We start from the raw sequence: 17,020 nt of genomic DNA on the forward strand, positions 1-17,020 counted from the left end.
CCGAATGTCAGTATCTCCAGACCCTATCTGGCACCCCAAATCCCTGTGAGATACATCGGAGCGTTCCACTCATGTTGCTGAGAAGCAACACATTGCATGTTGCTCGTTAGGGAAACACCAAACCATCGCTGAGCAGCTGGCGTTGTCATAAAAGCAGCGCTGGGTGATTTTTACGAGGTTTGGGCACCACAGGTAGTGCAGTAGAATGAATCCTAAAAAATCTAGTATGACTACCCCTGACAGACTTTATTTTTTTATTTTACTGTTCCATCACAGACTGCCGCTCTAGGTAGGCATGCAAATTTTCTTATTGATATGACTCCCTGTTCCAAAGAGAAAACTAATAAAAACAGGATAAGAGAGTCTGCCACCATGCCAAAGCCTGGAAATAGAGGTAAACACCCACAAAGTGAATCCAGTGCCATCTGTTTCAATTGGAGAACTGTGAGACGAAGTTACTGCTCTTGCAGGAAACACACAAAGCAATAGAATTGCCGAAAATTATCGCCACATGGCAGGGTGCGTACATTTGTTCATGCACTTCTTAGAATGTCATCACAAGCTCATTAAAGGGGCAGTCCAATTGAAGCCACCCAAGGGTTAAGAGCCTTGCACCATGAAACAATGTTGATGGATCATAGCTTGTGGTGATTTGTGGGGATAAAAGAAGCCTTCTGGTTACCAGCGCTGAGCTTTAAACACTAAACCAGGGCTTTCCAGCTCCAGTCCTCTAGGCCTCCAGGCCACTGTCCTCCAAGTTTCAGCTTCAAAGCTCAGGCATTTTGAGTGTGTGCATCTGTTACTGAATTTTAATGGTAAATCGTTTTCATTTACAATATTAACTGTATGCATTGGCACAGTAAGTGTATATTGCTATAAAATGAATGAGGATAGCCCAAAGAATTTGTTTTGAAAGAATTTGATAAGAACTGTGGGGTTTTATATTAAAATTTCACAATAATGTTTTATTTGTTGACATTAATTAATGCATTAGGAATGATGAATAAAAAAGACAATTTGTAAAGCACTTGTGAAGGTCATAGTTTAGATCAGGGTCCAATTCTCATTATTAACTAAGACTTCTGCCTCCTAATTACTGCCTATTAATAGTTAGTAAGGTTTTAAGATAAGGTATTGGGTAGGATTAAAGGATGTAGAATATGGGCATGCAGAATAAGGAATTATTTATTTTGCCAAATGTAAAAGCCTTTTCACATCAAAAGTGAAATGAATAAACCTCAGCCTGAAGGAAATGCAAATTCACACCTGAACAGTAGAGGGCGCAGCTCACAGCTCAAACAAGCCATTCAGCTGCGAAAGCATGAAACGCTAATGTGATGTTTATATGTCATTTCTGCTTATTAATATGGCATTTTGTTGAAAGTCAGCAGCAAAGACTTTGGTTAATAAAGTGAGATAAAATACATAAATGCAGTGAGCTGATCGCTTCCAATATACAATCTGCATTTATAGAGAAAGTTAATTTATTATGTATATGTATTTTTGTAAAAGCCTTTTGTTTTATAGTCTCAGCATGTTCATTTTATTCATTTTGAAGAATACTGTTTATGTGCAGATTTAATGTTTAGTGAGATTAGTAAATGCCTGCTCACATCTAGTCTAGAATTACAATACACCTTTTGAAACACAATGCCGTACACAACTCCTCTGCCTTAAACCCGACTTCTCTGAACATGGGGACAGGAGAGCTGCTGTCCATCAATAAATGATAAAATGTGTTACCTATCTCAGATATTTTTGTTAAAAGCAGTGATGGGAATAACGGCGTTATAGATAAACAGCGTTACTAGCGGCGTTGATATTTTCAGTAACGAGTAATCAAAAGAATTACTGTTTCCCCCGTTACAACGCCGTTACCGTTACTGAGAATAAAATGCGGCGTTACTATAATTAAGCTCACTGAAGCGAATTTCATCCGAACAGGGGCACGGTCTGTCAGCGGACCTGCAGCTGTGTGTGTGTGACTGTGTGTGTGTGTGTGTGTGTGTGTGTGTGTGTGTGTGAGACACGCACGCGACCAGTTGCCAGGAGTCAGAGCGATGGCATGTCCAATGACTTCAAAGCTTTCCCAAACTGGAAGTATAAGCGCTACTTTTCCCTCGTTGAGGTGAAAGGTAAGAATGCAAGAATGTGTTTATGTAACGTGTAACCTATGCACAGAAGAGTCTCTCCGCGTCGGTGAACGCAATTGATAACGTGAGCTCCACTACCAAAGGATTAGACAGAGCCACGACATTAAAGACACCAAAGCTAGATTTTTCTGGATAAGTGGATAAGCCCGCTATACAAACAAGACTTGAGAGCATTTCTTGTTAAACTATTTACTCTTGTGAGTAAGAAAATACTTCAAGCAGCTACAGTATGTCTACCAGTTGTGTGACAGTTTTAGAATTTTAATGTGCACTACAAAGAGGCTATGTAAATTAGGCTAATATATTTTTTATTATTATAATTTTCTATTTTTGGTATACTTTTCTTAAGGAGCATAATTTATTTTTAGATTTATTTGATGGCCAGTTGGGGTCTGTGCAATAAATATTACAGTTCTAAACAATCTATTTTTGTTTTATTGTTCCACTATTGTACTGATATTTACAATAATGTATTGAATTTGATAGTAGGGGTGTAAGAAAATATCGATACACGTGAGTATCACAATATTATGTTTGGCGATACTGTATCGATTCTCAAAAACGCTGTATCGATATTTATATATTTATTTATTTACATCCAAGATTCGTGGCTTTGTGTTCGGTTTAAACCACAGACTGTATAACACCCAACCACTAGATGGCAGTGTTATCTCAGAACGTATATCTGACGCGGAGCCGGAGAAGCGCAAGGTAAAAGTGCGTGCATAGTGTTTACATTAGCAAACCCAACTCTCAAGACGATAGCATTATTCCGCTCCTGCAGTATACAGAGCTGAAGTGTGGACTCATGTTGGCTTCAGCTAAAAAGAAGCCACTAAGGAAATCGACAAGAATCATTTTGTTTGCAAAATAGGCCAAGTTATAATCTAATACTCGGGAAACACATTGAAACAGAGAGCTCGCTTAACATCCTGACGTCACCCGCGCTGCTGAGAAGCATTTCGATAGAATAGACTGCACGTTTTCCTCTCAGTAACAAAATAAACACACACCAAAACTGACAGCGGTTGCAGGAGAACGAAAGATAATAGCGATGTGGATATGGATGCACCTGCTCTGCAGTTCAGTAACGTTACTTGAAATAGCACTTTATACAATAGACTGCTTTATAGAAAACAGCTTTAGGGTCCGATCACACAGAACGCGTTTTTCAGGTTCGAAAACGCGAGGCGCACTGCACTCCCTTTTTTGGTCGGCATTTTCTCATTCAAAAATGAGCAGTGCGCTTTAATGTTTCTAGGCAACCCCCGAATCACCTGTACTGTCAGTCAAATCAATGTAACGGTCAACACAACGGAAGGCCCGCCGCTTCATTCATTCGATTGGACAACAGAACATAAGCGCGATGATGTTGCGCGCTTTTCTGCTCAGAGTTGACTTTTTTTCAACTTCAACTTCACACAGAACGCGTTGAAAAAAATATGATCGGGGCTACTTGCTCTTTCAAAAACGCGAGGCGCAGCAAGCGGTTTAAACGCGAGGCGCCCAGGGCGCATTAGCAGCGCGCATAACGCTCTCTGCCAAACGAAATCTATTCAAAAAAGGCACCTCTCGCTGCAAAAACGCGTTCTGTGTGATCGGGGCTACTGTGTTAAATATAAAACAAACGGTCATTCAGTCATGAAATGGACTGCACTTTCTGTTGTTAAATAGCCACTGCTATACTGTGAACCTTTAAAACATTTACACAAAGAATCCTGCATTTCCCTCAACTTAGATTGCACATTGCATATGATTAGATATAAATTATACTGTATTAATTAAATAAAATACTTTGTCTAGTGTTTTAGGCTTATGGTTGTGTTCTTTATTCTTTTAAATTATAAAAAACAAAAACACACAAAAAAGAAATATCGCAATATATTGCCTCTCTTACAATATCGCAATATATTGCAATATATTGTATCGTAACCCTGTATCGTGATACGTATTGTATCGCCAGAGTCTTGGCAATACACAGCCCTATTTGATAGGCGTCCCCACATTGTCCCACAGCAACATTAAAATAGTGTAGATTAGGGTACAATGTTTTATAATAATTTATTCTATTTAGTGTCCATTTCATTCATTTAACATTTAATATTGGGGCATCCAAGTTATTTGACATATTTGAAGATTTAAAAAAAAGTTTGAAACACTAGTCTGTTCTACTCATTTCAATTGACTTGTGAAAACTGGTTAAAAAAAATGATATGACTTATAGCAACTTTTTTTTGTACAGTAACGAAAATAGTTACTTTCCCTGGTCACGAGTTATTTTTATTATAGAGTAATTCAGTTACTAACTCAGTTACTTTTTGGAACAAGTAGTGAGTAACTATAACTAATTACTTTTTAAAAGTAACGTTCCCAACACTGGTTAAAAGTAATGTATTACTTTACTAGTTACTTAAAAAAGTAACTTTAAAATTAATGTATTACTTTACTAGTTACTTAAAAAAGTAATCTGATTATGTAATTGCACTATTTGTAATGCATTACCCCTAAAACTGTTAACTACAGCATTAAAGGAATAGTTCACCCTGAAATGAAAAAAGCCATATTTTGGTCACCCTGCGGTTGTTCCAATGCCCTTTGTCCTTTTTTCATTTTCCCACCTCAAAAGCAGAAATTAAAGGGGCGATGAAATGAAAAATCAACATTTCCTTTGAGCTTTTTATATATAAAAGGTCTTGGTAATATAAGATTATCCTGTAAATTATAGAGCTGAAAACGTCCTTGTTAGTCAAAGAAAAGCTTTTATAGACACCAGGCCCAGAAAAAGATTGTGTTCCCATTTTGACGTCATTGACTGACGAAACACCGCAATAATAAGCATGTGTAGTTCAGTAGTGTGTATGTGTGTATGTAATACACAAAAAAAAGTCCAATCAATCGCAGGTGGATGAGAAATAAATCATTGTGTTTGTTTGATAAAGACGTTTACGAGCCCTGTGGTCGAGAGAATCGCTTTCAAAACAAAGCCTTCCTCATGTGAACTGAACTGAACAGAGGAGCTGAAGCTCATTAAATATGCAAATGTTATCCAATCCTAGCCGTGGGCGTTTACTTTAAAGTCTCCAGTGCGGCACGCCCATCAAAACCCAGCGTTCAGAAGAGAGCCAGTGTAGAAAATTGCCTATTACTTATTAGTTATGATGTTTTTGAATGTAAAAACCACACAAATGTCAAAAGTTGACCTCAGACAATAGTATAAATTTTTTTTAAAAAGCCAGTTCATGACACCTTTAAAACAAAATAAAAAATGTCCTGCACACTCTCCTCCAAATAATGGCAGTGAATAGCGACCAGGATAAAACTTTACAAAAAAGGATACAAAAGTATCATGCAATGATACAGGGAGTGTAAAGTGTTCAGAGCCATACTATAAGGTTTTGCAAGAAAGAAACCTTATCAGTCAAAGAGCACGACCGTTACTCTGTGAGCGTTTCTGGAGACAATGTGTTTTTTTCTGGAGAAAAACCTCAAATTCCTCCATTCCATCTCATTGCAGTCTAGGAAAAACAACTGATCTTTTGTGATGTATCTTTCCTACAGGAACTGACAAGTATGTCATGTAGCTTGTACCAAATTTTAGACAATTACATTTGAAACTAATCAGTCATGCCGATGATTCACACTGCTTACCCTTGCGAACATTTCTGGATGGGCAAACCCCAGTGGGATGATGTATAGCTGTAATATTTAATTTAGCCAGGGAATGAGGGCATAATATATAACTCTACACATTCCGAAGTGCCATCGGAAAGGGAAATGGCAGAGAGGATGGGATAAATGGCAGCCGCAGTGCTGCCATGTCGAATCGATGTGTGGCAGAATATGGCGTCAGATACAAATTGCTGGGCAAATATTTCATGGACCAAGTGAGCTATTCAACATCAGTGGCCCCATCTCATGCCATCAAAGAGGGATTAAGACGCCCTTGTGAAGTGCTCAGATCTTACAAAGATATACATCTCATCGTGTCTAATGATGCTTTAAAATCATCACACTGTGAGGATCAAAGTGCCAGCCATCAAGAAAGAATTTTTCCTGCACATATTATTTATGCATGTTCAGGTTAAGCTGTCTGCTTTGCTATTTATTATTGGTCCTAAATGCAAGGAAACATTACTGAAAGATAAAACAAACTGGAATTATAAATGGATACGTTTTAAACGACACAACAAACAACTGTAAAGCCCTATCCACTCCTTCTGGGAAGTAACACGTTTCATCTCGCACTGTTGCCAGGGTCTAGAAGGCCAAATGTATGATGGAGTCAGTGCCAAGTTGATTCGAAGTGCCAAACGCTGAAGTAAACATTGGCTCGTTCGGAGAAAAAAGCGAGACACCATAAGGCCAACAAATAAAAGATCTTATCCCGTTTAATCCAAGAGGTTTGCATTAATGATTCCCATTCCTGTTCATTTCCCAGCTGTGCAATATCCTGCGCTGATCTCCTTCAAATCCGTCTAAAGAGCCTCCTCAGTCGGCTCACAATTTCGCGCACAATCAAAATGTGGAACTCGAGAGGATGCTCGTCTTGTCCTCTTAGTGCCGGCTTAAAGGTCTTGTCATTCTCGTGTCATCATTGACCGGCATCTCAGTTAACGTGTCAGTCTCTGTACGAAGAGTTGATCCGGCTTCAGAAGTGAGTGATTTGTATGAAACTACATCCATGGCTTTTGTTATAAATCTGTGTTACATCACTTCATCTGAAGATCGACATTTTCTAGACCATGACAAAACTGCAAGTTGTAGTACGCTAATTCCATTAAGGAGTGGGAAGTAGTAGCATTGTCAAAAATATTGATATTTCAAAATTCAGGGCCTAACACTCAACACTATTCAACAAATTTGAGAAGGCGGGTGTGTTACGATTCGCCATTGGAAAATAGAAAGAGTGAGAATGTGCAGCTGGTATCAGTGTTTCGATACTGCAGAAAAATTAGCATTGGAATTGTATCAGATATTTCAGTATCGACTGCAGCTATTCTGCATAGTCTACTCATTCCCACAGGTTTCGAGCTCAGACCACTGATCTATAAGTGATGCTCTTATATAGCGGCCTCTCAAATAGCTTGCTAATACCAAATTAAGCTCTTTTTCATGGCTTATTGTTTACATGGTCAAATACATAGAAAATACATGGACCCACCTGAAAAGGCAATGTTCATTTGTCCCTGTATTTTATTGTAGTTACAGTATCTGTGCTATCATTTGTAATAAGTTTATTTGTTCTTATTTTATTACTGATGGTTTACTTTGGTTCAAAGTTTCAAATGAAGCCTCACGGTGTCGTTTGTAAGCAACTGCAACAAAATGACTCAAATTATCAAAGAACTATGAGATGATAATAAAAATATCTATATGGCAGTTTTCCCCGTGGTATCGACTATCAATAATTTTCAAGATATCATACTGAAGTATCAATTCCACTAATGGATAGGGCTTCACAGTTGTTTGTTGTGCTGTTTAAAACGAACCCATTTATAATTTGTTTGTTTACTCTTTCAGTAACGTTTCCTTGCATTAAAGTGTTAGTCCACCCAAAAATAAAAATGTGGTCATTAATTACTCACCATAATGTCTTTCGACACCCATAAGACCTCCGTTCATCTTCGGAACACAAATGAAGATATTTTTGTTGAAATCCGATGGCTCAGAAAGGCTTTCATTAACACCAATGTCATTTCCACTCTCAAAACCCATAAAGGCACTAAAGACGTCGTTACAAAGCCCATCTCACTACAGCGGCTCTACAATCATTTTATGAAGCGACGATAGTTTTTTTGCGCAAAAAAACAAATTAACTGCTATAGTGATGGGCCGATTACAAAACAAAATTTCAAACCGTTATGAATCAGCATATTGATTCATGATTCAGATCGTGTGTAGGTAACATCGTCGATCTGAACCATGAATCGAATGATTCATTCAGTTTGAAATCGGCCCATTACTATATGTCGTAATCTAGTTGTTAGTTTTTTCGTCACTTCATAAATTTATTGTAGAGCCGCTGTAGTGAGATGGGCTTTGTAACGACGTCTTTAGTGCCTTCATGGGTCTCGAGAGAGAGGAAATGACATTGGTGTTAATGAAGGCCTTTCTGAGCCATCGGATTTCAACAAAAATATCTTCATTTGTGTTTCGAAGATGAACGGAGGTCTTACGGGTGTCGAACGACATGAGGGTAAGTAATTATTGACAGTTGAAATTATAAAAAGTTGAACTAACCCTTTAAGGACCCATAATACACAGCAAAGGAGACAGCTTAACCTGAACATGCATAAATAATATGTGCAGGAAAAAATCTTGATGGCTGGCACTTTGATCCTCACAGTGTGATGATTTTAAATGCAAGAGACCAGTTTAGTCAGGACTTTTATTATTTATTTATTGTTATATTTAGACAAAGTAATAGCACATTTTTGTGGCTCATTCAGAGAATCTCCGGATAGCTGTACAAACATCAGCAAATATTTTTTTCAGGTTGTAATGGCAAGCATAAAAACATCATTTTAAATTTACATTTATAAGAGCTAACAGCTCACACCAAATAAATGCTGTCAATTCACCAGCTCTAGGGCCCTCATTCTGAACAAAAAAGTTGATGTCAACCAGAAAAAGTCAGCCAGTCAATAAATACTCATGATACGCCCACACTGGATCAATTTTAGGTACCATAAGCACTGTAATAAAATAAAAATAATGAATGCTAATTATGAGCAGTTTCATAGTGCTCTCTTTAGGCGAAGTCAGATCTCTGAAAACTGCATTTGAGCTTGAATGGAGGGGGTGGTACCAGCCACTAAAAAACCTATTAGTGGATGGTTAATGGTTATATCAATTATTTCTTTTTAAAATGGCTACTTCTCTAATCTCAGGGTAGAAAATGGCAGATGCAATACTCACTTTCAAGGAAGCACTCCATGCTCAGAGTGAAGTTGTCCACAGCAAATGCAATTCCTGCACTAGAGGAAATATCAGCACTGAACTGCAGGTAGAAGCTAGAGTGTGACAGAGAAAAAAGGAGATGAATTAAAGAGAGTGAAAACATCTTCTAACCGAGACATCAAATGAAAAGAAAACATGGTGGTAACAGCAGAAAGTGGATAGCTATTAACTAGAGTCACTTTGGAACAATAAACACTGGAAATGAAATGTCTGCAAACATGATGTCATTCCAAACCATATTACTTTTGTCGGTCCAACAAAAAATTAAATGTTTAGCAGAACATCAAATAATGAATGGGGACTGAGGCATTCAAGCTCCAAAAAGAGCACAATTAAACTCAATTCAATTAGTCACTATGGGCTAATGGGATTTACTAACAGCCTCTTTGACGTTTAAAGACACCCAGTGAGCGCGGACACGGTTATTTTTGCGGCGGATCTTTTTGATTATTCATTTGTGAGAGTTTCCCTTTCAGATGTAACATCTTTATTTAAAATATTTAAAGTATTTAAAGTAAAGCTGCACTATGTAACTTTTCCATCTGTTAGAGGTCGCCTATTATCATAACAAAAGCGTAGTTTGATGAGGCCAAGTTTGAGCTCAGAATCTTGAGACATGTGGTCTTCACCTCACAGCAGTGGAAAAGAACCAGATTAGGACTCGGGCAGAAATCATGTTGATGGATGCAGTTATTAACGTTACTGTAGTATGAAGCAGAGCAAGACCGAGTGTTGAGGAGCTGAGCACGGCCGCTGGAGCGATTGTTAATAAGATGAACGTAACATGAGCTTCGCGAGCAGCGGGACTTTTATTATGCCACAGTCGCCGCCGCCATTTCCGCTTTTCCAGTCATGAGTATGAGGTAACGCAGCTCTGTTTATCATATTAGATACATCCAAGTGTGCTTAAAATGATGTTATGACGTTACTCTGTGCGTTCGCTCAGCGGCTGCTGTGACACTTGTTCACACTGCAGTGAGAGTAAAGCGTTTCTAGGCCTGTCGCGATAGTCGATAAATCAATTAATCGCACGATAAAAAAAAATGAGCTCGATAATTTTTCCGGCCGCGATAATTGCCATTTGCATGCTTTTTTGTTTTCCTCATCTCTCGTTGACTGCGCACGCCTCGTCCATTTGGGGAGGTGTTTATACTCGACGCGCAGACCGGGTGCGCCGTGATGAGACGTCATTCTCGGCCAGCAGATTCATCTGGAACTCATGGCTTTTTGGTTGCGGAGCCACGCGCAAAGTTACGAAATTTCACGTGCACATGCACAACGGCAAGCGAAATGGGGTCTCGCGCACTCCGCGTCAAAGTCATTTTTGCTGCGCGCACCCTCGCGCTCGAGTCGTGTATAAACGAGGCTTAAAGCTACACTGAAGTTTCATAAACGCAAGTTAATTCTTCAGTTCAATCTTTGTGTGCTAAAAAGGCACATAAGTTCCTGTAGAGATAGCAATACACATTCTCCTTTTTTGCCAAATAAATGAAAAGCATGCCATCAATGAGTCCTCAGAGATGGTCAAGTTCAGTTTGTGCATGATTAGGCTATGATATAACTTTTTTTATTTAATACTGTATCTAAATTGTGGATAATTAATTTATCATATGCTTAAGTACATTTCTAGATTAAAAGAAAAAAAACAACAAGAACTGTACAGAACTGAAAACTGTGACCCTAAAACCATGATATGAACCGAACCGTGGGTTTTGTGAACCATGCCACCCTAATATGCACCTAAAACACAATCATCCTTTGCAGTTTTAATCCATATTATTTATTATTGTTAACTTATTTAAATGCATTTTTTTAAACAGACTGAGAGTCCATGCTTTTATTGTTTTTGTTTTTGTTCATTTATTGTGGTTATTTAAAATGTTTTCCATTTTTAGTGTTAAATAGTCTTTAGAAATTAAAGTTTATTGATCTTTGAAAAGGTGTAGCTGCATTTTTATGCCATTATCATTATTTTAAATGAAAATGGTCTAAGAACGACAATATTATCGTTCATCGCAATAATTTCTTGGCCACTTTATCGTCCAGCAAAATTTGTTATCATGACAGGCCTAAGCGTTTCTGCCAAATTAAACCGAGGGTAACACAGATATGACTAAATTAACAGGCGACTCTCTCAGACGTCCCGGGTCATTGGTTAAAAAAGCAATTTTTTAATGATTAACAAATAGTTGGCAACATTTGGGATATTGTAAGTACTCAATTGAACAAAAAATAATACACTGGCCTAGCCGTTTTTTGGATATTTTCCTGACAAAATTTGTACATAGTAAATCCCATTGCATGATTAAGGGTGCACTAAGGTTTGTGCTTGTCAATTTACTGGTATTTGCGGCAATATTGGCCACCCCAAAAAAGCATGTCTTAAACCAGATGCTAATTTGCGCTGCTCTTGGGGGATTGTGTTGGTCATTATGATAATGATCCAGCTGCATCTGTGTTCTTTAAATATGTCTGTCATCATAGGATCAAATGCAGAATGTTCCAAAAGTAATTTTATGGGATTGAGCGTTCATGCTAATTTGCCCTGTTTAGTAAATCTGGCTCTTTGACTTGTGCTTTATATCTTCTAAAGCCATACAATAGCTTTCTGTGAAGACTGGAATTATTCACAGAAAAACTTATTTGTGCTGCTTTTTGGTCTCTGCAGGTTTAACATCAAATGTTATTGGTTCTCATGTGTATGGAAAATAGCATTATGACATTCTGTTAAACATCTACTTTTGTGTTCCAAGAAAAAAAAAAATGTTTTTCCTTTAAAATTAGGTAGGTGTAAGTATTTAGCTAAGGTGCCTCTCCAAGCCACCACAAATGTATATTTATGACTACAGTAGAACCCATCATATTTCTCATTTTGAATAAATCCCTGAGAGGAGCGGAGCGCTGCCCCCTGCCCTAATATCTCTCATGATAATAAATGTGTAAGAATTGGCTCTTTGGGTCACAGGGCATGAAGCTATGCTGTGAAGGGTGGAATAAATCAAAAAAAAGGAACTACAACAAGAAAAGGGGAAGGAGGCTAGGAATGAAATTTTAATCGCCCTCTGTGGACTGGAATTAGCAAGACTTTGGATAACAAGAGAGGAGGATGAGCCGTGGGAATTGTGGGGTTTTTGGGAGGGTTAGATAAGATTCCAATCAAACATGTAGAGATGTAACAGCCTCCTATTTTTCCTCAGCCCTCCTTACTCTTACAAGACAGGAGCAGTTGCTAATTGGGGTGAAAATGTGGATGAATGGTGAACCTCTCCATTGATTTTTTTCCCCCTCTATCAGTTTTTCATTCTTATGGGGAGAGTGATATGGTGTGCATGGGGTATGTGGTGCTGTGTCGGGCCCATAGGCAGGGACACGGCACCACTGGGATTCATTAGGATATCCAAGTAAATATGTGTGGGTTTGTGCAAAACCAAAGGTACAGATTGCTCAGTGGTGAGTGAAAACTTTTTGCATATCTATCCGAAACTTGAATTTGCATTAATTCCTCTTAAGCAGACGCATTCCTGCCATCGTTTACCTGATTATGCCATTGTTAAGTCACAAATCAAGTGCACACTCAGACCGTGAATGACACTCAGCATTAAATTGATGGTTGTAACTAGACTTACAGATCCACCAAACCGAAGAGTGGTAAGGTAATGAGTTTCCACCCTTTCCCCATATTAGTTTCGCTTGTTGAGTTCCAGAGACTCCGTTGGCCCTCAGGTCCTGTGCTGTTCTCTATAATCCAGAGAGATAGCACTCCATTTGAAGATCCACACACCCAAAACTTGACCTGTCGAAAAGATCACAAAATCAGAAGACTCATTAAAAGACCAGGGACCATCCTTTTAGACAATGCGCCTGACGTGCTGACCATTTTTCCATCGTTAAACTATCAAAAGTGGATTCGAACACACACTATGTGCACCTGTGCCATGCGCTTCAGATCATGTGCTTAGATCGTTAAAATAAGGTCCATCATATGTTTTTATTCCAGGTTCAGATTTGGCAGACATTTCAATAATATTACATATAATCTATTTTGAGCAACAAATAGACAACTCACAGTGATTATTTGTATTGCACACAAATTGTCAAAACTGCCTGAAAACCAGAAGTTTTCAATATGCAACGTAAATTTGGTTTAGAAAGAGTCTCATACACAAAGGTATTTAGCAGGAATATTGCCAAGCACTTTTTGAGTTGCACGATTAACATGTATACATTACTATGCATTTTTTGCAACAATTTATCAATTGATTAAGAAGAACCTTTGAAATGGGCACACATCCAGATGTGTAGTACACTCAAGCACACTTTAGGCCTTTAAAAGTGTGGTTCAAGTGCATGGTTTGCAATGGTGAAGAGGTAAAGTACAGCATATTGGTAGTCTGCTGAATCCTCCTTTGCATAAGCACTTAGATTTGCATAATTTATTTAGTGTACCAGGTGCAAAACAATGCAGACAGCACATGCAAATTAATGCATTAATGCAATTAAAAGTTATCAGGTGGTGCAAAACATTAGGAACAATGGACAAGGACAATTAGCATCTAAATACCCTTGAGCAGAACAGTATATTCTTATATTTTGGTTTCACAGTCATATTCACACAGTCAAATACTCTGGGTTCAAAACGAACTGAGCACAAATCAAAAACACAGTGGAATAATGTTTATATTACAAAAATAAAAGTGTGTGGGGTCCAGGTAAACCCTATGTTATAACGACAAAATGTCCCTGCAAAGATGGCAATATCCAAAATCCTTGTCTGTGTGGGGACATTTTTTTGGTTCCCATGGGAAAAACAGCTGTCAAATCAGACTAAATAATGTTTATTTGAACATGTAGAAATGCTGAAAGGTTTTTATGATAGGTAAGTTTAGGGTTAGGGGATGGAATGTAGTTAGAGTATTTTAAAAAAAATTATGGAACCCTCCCATAAAACATGCCACATGGTGTTAATTTTGTCAGCTATTTATTTATTTTTAGGCTGAGTCTTAGTCCTGTGTCAAATGTGCTTTTAAGTTTATAAATCATATTTAGTCAACCTTGTCCTGTTTATGTTTAGTCAAGTTTTAGTTGACAAATGCCTTGCATTTTAGTCTAGTTTTCGTCAATGAAAACTCAAATCACATTTCCCTTATGCTGCATTGATAATCCCAATCATTGTATCACAACATTCTCCCCATACGCGCGTGGTTTTACCTCATCAAGTTTAATGTTACATTGCGGTAAAATAAGAAACTTCCCTAAACTTTAAAACTGAGAAAATCCACATTAGTTTAATGTTTCTATTAAAACAACAGCTAAATACCTTTCAATGTCACACAGAGTAAGAGTAACATAGTAACTGCAGAGTAAGAGCAGTTATTCAACAAACGCAATCGCAAATAGTCGAGATGATGTTTGGATCTATTACAGTCCCTCACTGAAACTTATTGACGGCAGCTGTAGCCGGACAAACAGCACAAGCGGCTCGTGAGTCGTGACAGAACAAAAACCGACTTAATTAATTTACACTTTAATATAAGCAGAAAATCTGGATATTGCTCAAAATGTAGCTTACTTGTTGGTGTTTTCATTTTCAGATAATCCGCGCGCGACGCGCGTTCGACTGCGAGAGAGAGCTCACGTGCATATGGTTGCCAGATTGCAAAATGTAAGTGAAACACCTTTTTGAACATGTGTTCTTTTAACAGAAAAGCTCGGTTGGGGGGAATTAATTATATAAATTTGGCAACCGCGAGCATGACGGCTTCTCATCTTCTGGTTTGTTAAAAAACTTGCCCAAGCGTCTCGATCGCCCCCAGGTGGATGGTCCCAGTATAGGTCATAACCGTGTTTTCGAATGAACGCGAGACACTTCATATTATTTTAATTTCACAAAATTGGTTTGTCATTTTAGGCAGTTTTTATCATCATGATTTTATTTAAAGTGTTCTTTTTTAAAAGGAACTGTAGCATATGTAAGAAATGTATTTCAATTAAACATACAATAGCCTTGATATCTCAATAGACATTAAAGGTAATCAAAGGGTGCGTCTCAATCAGCTCCCTAGTTCAGTTGTCAGGGCACTGATCAGGGAGTCAGCCCAAGCCTGCAGTCTCCCTCTCATTTACTGAAGCTTATTATTTGAAGGCTGCCTGAAAGCTTCAAATATGGCAAGCGGAAAACGGATGATGTCGAGTTGTCCATATTTTTTTACGGTCTATGAGTCAGCCCATTGACTTTATGTCCTGATCAGTGCCCTGACTAGTGAACTAGGGAGCTGATTGAGACGCAGGGAAAATGTAAGTTTTTTTTAGCTTTTGGTATGACTGTGTTAGCCTTAAAGTTATGAATAAGCTTGTATGTTACAAAACTATGATAAATTTGCATTTAGGAGATAAGAGCATTCAAAATTTACAGTCTCCTACTTCCGTTAAAACGAATCTCAGATTTTGGTGACATCATCGTAGACTTCACTTTCTTGTTAAATCTTCTGTCCAATCAAAATGCTCTCTAGAATCTAAAGCCCACCCCCTACACTGCTGAAGCTGTGGCTGAAATCGGTCAGTTGTTAACACACATTTACTAATTTCTACATGGTGAAAGGCACATAGCACACTATATATGTGATAGGAAACGATTCAGTGTAATTATGTTTTCATTTGAGGCGAATAAAGTCTGTTTTCACGTTAGTTTCACGCACCACAGCAGCGCACACGGCTCAGGTCTAAATTTAGACTACAGACACGAGAGCGCAGCACGGATCATATGCTAGTCGGCGCAGACAACAAACATATCGACCCATTTGAATTATGCACAGAATGCTGCATTTCAAAGCGATATGGAGGAGATTATGATGTAAACAGTGTTAGAGGAAACTGGCTTTACCAAACAGAAAGGTCCGCGCTCTAGTCAAACTGTATATCAACAAAACGCTATTGGCTGTTTCAAAAAAGGGGAGGAGGTAATTATAAATACTTATATCACTGACAATAGTTCGAAAGCTTATTGCATTCACTTGAGATTTTTTTTTTCTGAATTAATGAGTTAATTATCTCAGAATTACGAGATAATTTTTCATGAAAACATTTTTTTGCTCTGTTTTTCTGAATTAACGACTTAATTATCTCTTACCACAGCTGCAGCTACAAACGTTCCTGCTGGATCCTGCAGCCTATCTGGCAGCCTCGAGTCAGGGGGGTGGAGGAGAGGGGATACACCGGTCTAGTAATTTAAAAAGTGATTGCAGTAGCAGTTTTGGCCACAATCTTACATACACTTCCTTTAAATAAGTTTGGTTTTAGTTAGTTATTTGATACTAGAAAAACGGGGGTGTGACACCATGATTGACAGCTTCTCTGAATGAAGTAGTCACTGAGGCACTAAAATATTTTTTTTCCTGGATAATTTCTCTACTGTGTGACAGAGAGTTGCGTGGTTATGACGCAATCGTCAGCCTATATTTTTCTTAACAAAAATGGCTTCTATGGGGCAATAGTGTAAGATAAAAGGTAATGGAGCCTTTTCTACATTGTCGTGTTTACATTGTCTTTAAACATCCTAGATGTAAAGTTACTCGCTGTCAAAGTGACGCCAAAATGAATGGCAGTCAATGGAGTGCTGACAGCAGGTGATGGCTTGGTTAGCAATGGCTGACCCTATGTAAGGTACGCTTTCCGGGTGCTGGTACCCCCTTGGTGTGGGCAGGCTTTTGATATTGCAGCTTTACTTTTTGCTCTCTACTGCACAGAATTGGTCCTAAATCTGTACAAGATGTCAGCATCATATTCGGACCTCCGTCGACTTCACGTTTCTTCAGCTGAAGAGAAGAAAGATGTGTCGTTGTTTATAGATTTTTTTATGGTCTTATCAGAGCAGGATTTGGTGTACTTGTAGGCCATAATTGTTTCTATCA

General features: G+C 38.2%; 1 protein-coding gene across 1 annotated transcript in view; it reads right to left on the reverse strand.

The window, feature by feature from the left end:
• alk (ALK receptor tyrosine kinase) overlaps positions 1-17,020 on the reverse strand; it is a 592,666-nt gene that overhangs the window by 78,620 nt on the left and 497,026 nt on the right. Inside the window, exons 9-10 of the mRNA XM_067454971.1 lie at positions 12,740-12,906; positions 9,072-9,166 (exon numbers count right to left, since the gene is read on the reverse strand). Of these exons, the coding sequence (XP_067311072.1) occupies positions 9,072-9,166; positions 12,740-12,906 (262 nt within the window). The remainder of the gene's footprint in view (positions 1-9,071; positions 9,167-12,739; positions 12,907-17,020) is intronic.

The sequence above is a fragment of the Pseudorasbora parva genome, chromosome 10, assembly GCF_024679245.1.
Source record: "Pseudorasbora parva isolate DD20220531a chromosome 10, ASM2467924v1, whole genome shotgun sequence".
NCBI lineage: Eukaryota > Metazoa > Chordata > Actinopteri > Cypriniformes > Gobionidae > Pseudorasbora > Pseudorasbora parva.